Here is a 9,826-nt window from a genome sequence, read left to right as displayed (position 1 = left end):
AGAGAGAGAGAACTAGATCCCAGTTATCCCAACCTGACATTATGAAAGTCTTTCTACAGTTTATGTTGTTTTGTTCTTTATCTTCTTTGGTTCTATTAAATCACCACTACTCCAGAGAACTATTCATCCACTGCTGTATTATATTGCAGTGTGTTCCAGTTTGCACATTTAGACTGGATTGCCTTTTTGTATTCTGTGGCCTAGACTTTATTTGAGACCTTGCCATTATCAAAGAATTTCCTCTTTGTAGTGTGGTTTTTGTACAGAAGCACAGCTGAGATTATTTTATTTAAGATGCAAAAATTCTTATTGTGTGTTTTTTCCCTCTCCACTACTAACATGAGTGATAACATGCATAAAAAGCTATTAATGGCTTAAATTTGAATGTTAATTGCTCTCACCGTGGCGAATAGCTTTCTTTCATTCGTGAGAGGTGTTGCATGTGGTGCAACACACATTCTAACATGTTGAATGAACTACGTAGTTATCAGTAAACGTAGCACACAGTTCGAACTCTGAGAAGGAAAAAAAAGCATAATTCATTGAAAATGCTTCTGTTTGACTTCCTGGTCCAACAGCAGCAGTAAAATGCACATTAAAACATAGACACAATACTGGAAACAACTTTATTTCTTATCTTGTTCTTTGGCTTGATTGCTTAACCGCTTGACCTTGGCAGAGCAGTCTGTAACATTTCACACCTTGTGGATTGCAAACATATCAGTCTTTCATTTTCTCTCCATTCTGTTTTCTTATTTCTTTTCTGGTATCGTGGTTGTGAAGGAAAGGGTAAAAATCCAAATGTTGAAATTGATTATTTGTGTACACTACACAAAACTGATTCTACTGAATATACTTAATCACTCCATACAATACATACATCTAGTTTCAACTGAATACACCTCATCACTTTGCATTGTATGTCTAATTCTGGATTTTTCCCATGAACAACATTTGTCCTTGTTTTTCTGCACTTGACTAAATAACTCATAAGAGTAGAAAACAGCAAAGAAGAAAGTGTATGTTTGTGAGTATGATGTAATACAAGATCTTTGTAACAAGATACTTGTACTCGAATTCTGAACAACAGTGACATTTCCTAAGAAAGTAAAGCAAAAAGTCACCTTAAAACCATTTGAAGCTGTGACAGCAGACTGATACTGGGGTTAAAAAACTAAAATCAGGCATTTGCTCATGCTGGATCGACTGTATCCGGGCTTCCACACAAACCTGAGTAAAACAAATAATTATGTGTCAGTCAGATTACAAGGGCATATTGTAGTTATCATACAGCTTTCTGAAGAATTATAAAAAGACAATCTGGTAAAGATATAATTCATGTTTGAAACATGTACATTTTTAAAATCTTAAAATGTATAAATAAATTTTTTTTTTTAAATTATTTCTTCTTTTATTTATATATATATTTTTTTTATTAATTTTATTTTGCCTGTAAGGATGGAAGGCTTTGTGTCTGTGATCGCAGCGTGTTGGTGCATTTAGACCCATGTGATCAGGTGTGTGTCTAATAGGTGCTCCAACTTTGATGTTTTTGTTTTTGTACCTTCAGGTTTCATCTGATCATAAGCCCTGCTGCTGCAGGGGGAATTGAACCATGGAGGAATTTGGCTGGCAAGTATAAGGGTCAGAGAAGTCTGCAACCTCACTATACAGCAAGCAGGCCAACTGAGAGACAAGCAGACAGGGAGGGCGGCTGAGCGACACACAAGTACACAGTTACGCAATTAAGCTGACAGAGGAAGAAGACAGACGGATGGGCAGGAAAGCAGACAGGTGAAGGAAATGGTCAGCAAATCCGATAACCAAAGCAGACACACAGGGACATGGATGAATATGCAACCAGACAAGGGGTCAGACAGATATTCAGACAGGGACAAAAGAGAGGGCAAGACTTATAGGTGTTTCAGCTAGGCAGATGGACATGCATGTGAAATTAGATGAGCCTGCAAGTGGGACGACAGCTGGCTGGCTGACAGGAAAACAGGAAGTTAGATCAAGTTAAGTAAATTTAAAGTAATTGATAGTGTACGAAGAGACAAACGGCAGCAACGAAGGAAAACAAAAATGTAAGAAAGACAAAGGCATTGCTGGAAAAACATTTAACACACACAAGTTAGACATACGTTTTCAGTGTTTCATGAAGTTTTACTTACCAATGTTCTGCCATGATGAGAAAATAGAATTTATTTTTACTAGGGGACTGAACTGACTGAAGATTATGTTTGAGCAAAACTGATCATATTAATAATGTTCTAAACTGCAAGAACGTCACATAGTGAAGATGCAGGCCTGGCGTTCTTTGCCAGAGATAATGTTCAGTCTCTAATAACTACATACTACTTCGTACTAGTAGACAGAGAGAGAACTGTTATGTACAGATGACAAAAGAAATTCAGGCTACCCATCCCTTCATCAAAAAAAAACAAAACAATATTAATAGTCTCCTTCTTACCACACTACAGTTTCATACAATCCCTAAAAAGTAAGAATTTCCTATGAGCGGCCCATAGGGAAACAGCTAGAATATGATGGTAAAAATACATTTTAAAATGTGAACTTCCACTGAGCTCAATTCCATTGGCAGAGGTAATCTTCAACATTTCTGTGATTAAACTGTCTTTTTATCAAGAGCTGGAATTAGAATTAACACTCTGACTCTGACGGCTTTTGAAAGCCTTATGCAGCACATGGCTGCCTGATATCCCGTTCCTCCACACCGTGCAAAATGTAATGGCAAAAAAAAAAGCAGAATTGCTTTTTTTTGGTGCAACAACAACTATGATGGCTCTTTCTAAGATTCACTCTTAAATCTCACCTTGAATCTTTCGCTCAATGCAATTTTCTCCTTTCTTTCCTCCCTCTGTTTTGCTTCATCTATTGATTTTTTGGCTGCAGAGGAAGCAGCATTTTGTATCACCTCTCATTCTGCATTTTCTGTCTTATGTACCTGTTCTCCTCTCTCCTCTTCTCCTGTCCGTACAGCAGTGACTTCTCCACTCTTCTCCCCTTCACGTCCACATTTGCTCCTTCTTCACCCCCCCACCCACATACACACATACCCACCCCCCCATTTCCATCTTTTGCTCCTATGTTCCTCTTCACTCTCTATCACCTCTGCTTCTCTCTCCTCCTTCTCCCCCAGTCCCCTCTGATCGCCACCTCCTCCTCCTTCTTCTCCGCTTTCTCCTCTCTTGTCAAAACCACTTTTGAGGTCATGCAGTATCAGATCGATCAGGGTCATTGATCTTCCAATATCCTGGTAGGCGTGGCACTCATTTCAAGACAGACAATTAGCCAATCATTAATCTAGATCAGACAATTAACCAATCATTAATCTAGGTCGCTATTTAAACTGAGGCTGCTGATTGGGTCAATGGTGACCTCTGTCCTGTGGGTTACCATCAATTAAACTCTTTCAGCAGCTGTTAATGGTCTAATCAGGTGTCCTTAAATATGATTAAATATAACACTCTTATTACTGTAGGAGCAGGTGGCCATCTGGTTTTGTTTAACTGCCTGAGCACCCCCCCACACACACACACACACACACACAAACGTAGGCATATGCAGGCTAGATCTACAATTAAATCTCACAAATCTATCTAATCAATGTGTTGCACAATGCAAGTTTTTTTGCATAACAGATGTTTTTCATGCTTTTTAAATGCATACATTTGCAGGTTTGACATTTTATATTATATATTCTTTATATTTTGTATATATTTGTAACAAAATCAAGACAAAACTCAGATTAACATGTGAGATTGACGTTGGTTTCACTGGTCACACATGTAAAACAAAACCTTAATATTAGCTGTAAAGTAGAGTTGCAGACATCACATTACTTTCAGTAAAGGTAAATATATTACTTTGAACACCTGGGGACTATACAGGAACTGGACACATGAACACCAAAACAAAATTCTTGATACAACCGTATTTTAAACGTTACACGTCACTGAGCTTGTAACAGAAGTAAACTGTAACAGAAGTGTTAGTTTATCTCTTCAGTGGTTTGTTAGGCCAGTGTTCAGTATTTGATTGCAGTACACTGTCAGGCTTCCAGATGTAATTAGGAAAACTTTGCGGTTTTATGCAGCCAGAACTAATAGGTTAATGAATGACCATACATCTAAATCAGCAGCTGTATAGATGAATGCAATATGGTGTTCTGAAACTCCAGTTAAAATCAGTCGATCAGATGCATCAAATCTGCATCCAGGTTCCTCAACCCAATCTGAGCAGTGGGAATTGATTTCAGTATGATTTTTCATTTGCCTTTGTTCTTTTTTCTATTATATTTATATATTGCATTACTTCAATTTGGTTGTTCATATCTTTACTTGTGTGTTTATTTACTTGGTTGTGTCTTTGTTTATTTGCGTTATACACTTATCCATTCATATCCTGTCCCCCTGACACTGTTAAAAGGGATGGGGTGGGGGTAAAGTGAGGACAGGGTTAAATCTCATTGGAAGGTGCGCAGAAGACTGCACTCTCGTGCAGAAGGTCTCGTCGGAACAAGTATCGGTACAGAGGTTCGAGCCAAGCTGTGCGCGCGCTCGCGCTCTGGAAAGCTTTTATTCGGGTGTTTAACAAGAGGGGAAAACGTGTTACTTTATTCATCTCGAGTACCGAGACAAAGTAATGTTGTCTTGGCTCCTGCGCTCTGGATGATAATGGGATAATTTTCTTTCGTTGCCATCAAACCATCAGATGTTTCCAGTGGTGGATTTCACTGTTTTGGAATGTGTTTGATGCGCATTAACCTTTTATTCGACATTTCCTCCTCTGGGCTTGCCTACACACTCTGCTTGCTTATTTTTTTTTACCACTGGAATCTGCGGAAATTTTACGGTTTGATTCAACGACCTGTTTAGTGATCAAATGGCTTGAATGATGAAAATCTTTTGAGATGAAAAACAGCACTTTTGGGGATCATTTTTTGCTTGTGCGCGGCTCGTGCCTATTCTCGCGCCTCAGCAGCCTGTTGTCTGTGTCCGTGGAGAAACGCACAACTTTGTCGCGAGCTGGAGCCGGAGCTGGAGCGGGTGCTGCAGCTGGTCTGAGCGGCGCGCCAGGGACACACGCAGGGGGCCAGGAGGGGGACCAACGGGGCGGCCCCGGTGTTCGGGCGTTCTGTGGTTGGACCGGGCATCCGGTGCAGCTGTGGAGCGCGGATGATGAAGACTGTGGTGATGATGATGATGAATGGCCCGGCATCTCGAGCAAGCACCGGGGTCTCACTACCATTATGTTTACTATTGTGCGCTCTTGTCTTTCTCCCGCCTTGCGCTCACTCTCACCCACAGCCGTGCCAGGTGCTGAAACGTATCGGCCACACGGTTCGGATAGGGGCTCTGCAAGTCCAGCCTCGCTTGCTCTCCGCCGCCTCCGGCAGCGGCTCTGAAGACTGGGACACCGATCGAGGTTTGATAGGGAGCGGAGAGCGGATGGAGTTGGAAAAGCAAGTTAAAACAAGTGCCAGTGCGCCTGGATATGGAAGCCTCAGGAACAGAGGTGCCGTTAATAGCCAGCGGGGAGCTAGCAGGAGTAAGAGCCATGCACGGCAGCGAGAGGAGAACCCCTTGAAGGAGAACCGCCTGTTTGAACCCCGAGACTCGGTCCTGCTCGCGGTCGAGGCTCTCAACCGGGCCGGATTGCTGCCATACAATTTATCCCTGGAGGTTGTCATGGCCGTTGGGTCCGGACTCGGCGAGCTGCCCGCATTCTCCTCCTCCTCTGTGGGCAGCCCCGAGAACGAAGACCCACTGTCCTTCGTAGAGAGCGTGTGTCACACCGTGGTCGTGCAGGGGGTTTCCGCCATGATCGCCTTTCCACGGAACCGAGACGAGTTCATCAAGTTGGAGTTCGTCTCCCTTGCGCTTCATGTGCCAGTAGTCAGCGTTGTGCAAGGGGAGTTTACGCGCCACAGCGAGGTAAAGAAAAAAAGAAGTTATTCCTAAGTTACATCAGAACAGCTCCAAACTGTAGACATCACCATACAACTACAGGTTTAACAGATAATGTTCGCTTGTCAAAAGAAATACGTGTTTATTTTTCTGTAAAATAAGCCCAGCAAACACAGAGCCGTTGAATTTACACCAAAATACATTTATCTCCGTTTTAAGACCTGAGTAAAATGAGTTAATTTGGATTTATAAGGCCTAATTCACCAAATGCCATCAGTGGCCCAGTGACAGAGGCTGGGGTGGGAGAATCTTCCTTCTGTTGTTGTTTCCTCTCCTCCTCCACAGTATTTTAGCCATTCTTTCCGACGAAGGACAGAACATTTTCTTTTCTTTTCGTGTTCAGTATCGATTTCACCAGTCTCGGTTAAATGACCCAAATTCAGCTAAAGTGGCGACACAATTTGTGACACAAGCTGAAGTTCACATAACGCATCAAATTGGGACGTCGGCGAAAAGCTCTAGTTGCTTCAAATTGAGACAAAAGGAAGGAGCATGGCTGGAGCACCCACAGGCCCTGTCCATGGTGCTGAAATCTACACCATGCACAGGGTGTCTCTTGGCAGAAAAGGAGGAGAGTGCGTTCTCTAGCTGTTCTTTTATAGACAAGGTTACAAGTAAAAATGTGATTGATGGTTATGTGCACCCAGCAGCGCGTGCCATGAGGCATATTTGCATAAACAAATGCTTTCTTGGTTTTCAGCACTCCATGGTGAGCATATACAGTGACAGCACAACAGTAAATAGTAAATGAACTTCATTAGAATTGCAACCTGGTACTATACTTTAATTTGACAAAACATATTGACACACACAGTGTGGAGTCTCAAGTCTCAAGTCACTAGTGGTTATAATGACTGCTGTATCACCTGCTGAGTTTAATCCAGGGTGCTTATAAAACTACATAGCTATAAGGAATTCTGTAACTGTAACGTGTTTTTCATTTACAGAGCACAACCATGTAATGTGCAATGCAAATGACAGCTTATTAGCTACTGTAAGTCAACACTGCCGCTCTCAAACCCAGTGTAACGTTAACTAAATAAAACTATAACGTTACATAATCAACAATAAACCTGTAACCTGTTTTTCACTTACAGACCACAACCAAGTAGCCTAATGTGTCCACAACTAATGACAGCTTATAAACTACTGTAAGTCAACACAACCCCAGACTCTCAAACCAGTGTCACGTTATAACTAAATAAAACTGTAATGTTGCATGATCAACAATAAACCTGTAACCTGTTTGCAGCCAACTTTAATAATTATGGGGATGGCAAACAGCGGGACGTAAATAATTACTTTAATTGACCACTACAAGTTTGGCAAGTAAACAAACGCTCACTCATCTTTTCATAACGAGGGACAGGTGGAGTTAACGACGGCCAAAGCTGAGTTAAGCATGTTTACTAACCTCGGGTTACTAACCTATTTTGCATTCAGCGCTTCTTTGTTTGGGTCTTTGTTGTATGAAGTTTTAAAGTCAAAGTTTATTATGAATGACACAGCAGCTTCCGATGTTTGTTGTCCTCTCTCACGTGTGGCTGCACGCAGCTGATACTACGTGTTATGTAGGCAGGTTATAGGTAACGGGGGGAGGGGAATAGCAGCCAGCACATCAGACGTTTCCGAAAAATAATCATTGTTCATAAGTCCCGCACCTCGAGTCCGAGTCAAGTCTGAAGTCTTTTGAGGACGAGTCTTAAGTCGAGTCTGAAGTCATTGTATGTGCGACATAAGTCGGACTCGAGTCCGAGTCTCAAACTCGAGTCTCCATCTCTGCAACACATGACATGATAAACTGCCCTTCCTCAATTCATCCACTAATAATTTTCAAACACATATATGATGATTATATTTCATGTTTAGGTGTGAATCAGGCCAATTCAACTGGCACATGCATGCTGTGAGCAGCATTAATAATATATAGGCTAGTCAAACCTCGGACTAGAATACAGCCTACTATTATGTATATACAGGGGAAAAAAACATTTATAAAGAGCAGCTCCATAAGCAGGAGCAAGATGGATAACACATTTGGCATTTGGCCTATTCCAGAGGTGAATGCACACTGAGTAACGCGCAGGGAGTCAATCATACAGAACATTTCAAATGCATTTCACTGCTTTTGTCAAAATTATTCTTCCCCACCTGTTCCCTAAATTACTTCACTATAGCAGTGGATAGAGTACAGTATGTGCAGTTCTTTTCACAACACTATATACCCTCTTAGCATGAAAGCATCATTATAATATTTAATTGTACTGTACTCTTTAAATCAATGCCAATGTCTTTATACAATATTTTGTTTTAAGTAAGAACTGTCAATCATTCTTTGAAAGTAAGCACCAGTTTTTGACAAATGTGACATTCCATGACTCAACATGCCGCTTTCCTCTCTGTTGCTTAGCCAACTGTTAGTAAAAACCTCTCATCTCCCCAAAACATCAAGTTAAACTGAAGTGACAATCTTCAATATTTAGCTTTAGTCTTTAAGGTACACAAGCTGGAACTTTGGAGATATGAGGTGTTTGTATGCAACAAGACCCGCATATACAACACCTAAATAAAAAAAAATAGGTAGTTGTCAGTGTCTTCCAAATGATATAACATTTACTGATATGTCCCCTTTGTGGATTTATGGTTAAGGTTAGGCAATAACAACTATTTGGTATAGGTTAATGTGCCTTTATGTTGGATGAAAATCAACCTTGATAGTTGGAAGGAGACTGAAACTGTCAGTTAGTCAGTTTCATAAACTGAAAAGCTGCTCTTGTGCCAAATACTCCAATTGAAGATTATCAGTAGAGTTTGTAGCTGGAATGAGAGAGAAAGAGAGAATTTGTTAAAAACACTCTAAATGTTCATCAATAACCATTCTCTGGAAAACACACCTGCTTTGAGAATTTGTGTGTGTGTGTGTGTGTGTGTGTGTGTATTCATTTTTGTACAGGTAGAAATCTCTCTGACAAGTACAAGTAGACACACCCACACAGACATTATACACAAAATGATTTAGTGTAACTATACACTGGAAACCTCTTTAATTAGGTGGCACTAACAGGGCAGTTCCTGCATATTAATGAGCACTGATAGCAGTTAGAATGTGTGCTTTTGACTTTCCACACACAACTGTACTGGGAGGGGCAAAGAGCATCATTGTTTTTTTTCCACACACACACACACACACACACACACACACACACATATACACACACCCCTGAACCATTAGTTAGACTGAAGGGCTCTGGGACACTTGCCACCTACTGAGCTTGTGTGTGTGTGTGTGGGGGGGGTAATATCTAATTTCCTGCTCTGTGCACAAGGAGGCATTTTGCTGTAAGGAGTCAGCAGGTGTTTAAAGTTCAAACTGGTTCTTAAAAGTGAAATAACAGGTGTAGGTAATGCAGAACAACCAACCAACAAAGATTTATTTATTTCAGGCATGGATGAATGGGCGGTTAGATGGATAGATGGTTAGATGGAGGGATGAACAGGCAGAAAAATTGACTAGGAAAGAGACAGCCATACAAACAGATTGTGCAGTGCTAGTGTGTGACTTTGAGAGAAATGGCTTAACTCCCCTCTGACTCAGTTGAGTTGTGCTAGCAAATCCCAACTGAAGGCTGACAGCAATTACTCTGAAACAGAGTTTTCAAAATGAAAACTTTTTGAATATCTTGAGAGGATCTCATTAGTATTTATTTGGTGACCTTCTTTTGACCGTTGCCTTATTTTCTCCTGTTAAAGTTTCTGATAAGGGTTGAACAAGAAGTTCAGTGTTAAAAATTATAATGAATCAGCAAGTGACCTCTGATAATGTAATCTTCCCA

The 9,826-nt window shown here is 40.9% G+C and overlaps 1 protein-coding gene across 8 annotated transcripts in view; it reads left to right on the top strand.

Annotated features, from left to right (window-relative positions):
• Positions 1 to 9,826, top strand: part of grin3a (glutamate receptor, ionotropic, N-methyl-D-aspartate 3A) — a 69,944-nt gene that overhangs the window by 9,255 nt on the left and 50,863 nt on the right. For 2 of the 8 annotated variants that reach the window (XM_046065981.1, XM_046065980.1), the window contains exon 2: positions 1,571 to 1,632. The exons of 2 other annotated variants lie outside the window; for them this stretch is intronic. Coding sequence is in view for 2 of the 6 variants with exons in the window: in XM_046065975.1 (XP_045921931.1) it covers positions 1,804 to 1,806 (3 nt within the window). In the remaining 4 variants the exon portion in view is untranslated. Of the gene's footprint in view, positions 1 to 1,570; positions 1,807 to 9,826 lie in introns of all 8 variants that reach the window. 4 more of the 8 variants (XM_046065975.1, XM_046065976.1, XM_046065978.1 and 1 more) reach the window with 3 other exon arrangements.

Source organism: Micropterus dolomieu, linkage group LG13 (genome assembly GCF_021292245.1).
Source record: "Micropterus dolomieu isolate WLL.071019.BEF.003 ecotype Adirondacks linkage group LG13, ASM2129224v1, whole genome shotgun sequence".
Classification (NCBI taxonomy): domain Eukaryota; kingdom Metazoa; phylum Chordata; class Actinopteri; order Centrarchiformes; family Centrarchidae; genus Micropterus; species Micropterus dolomieu.
This window is presented reverse-complemented; position numbering and strand designations above follow the sequence as displayed.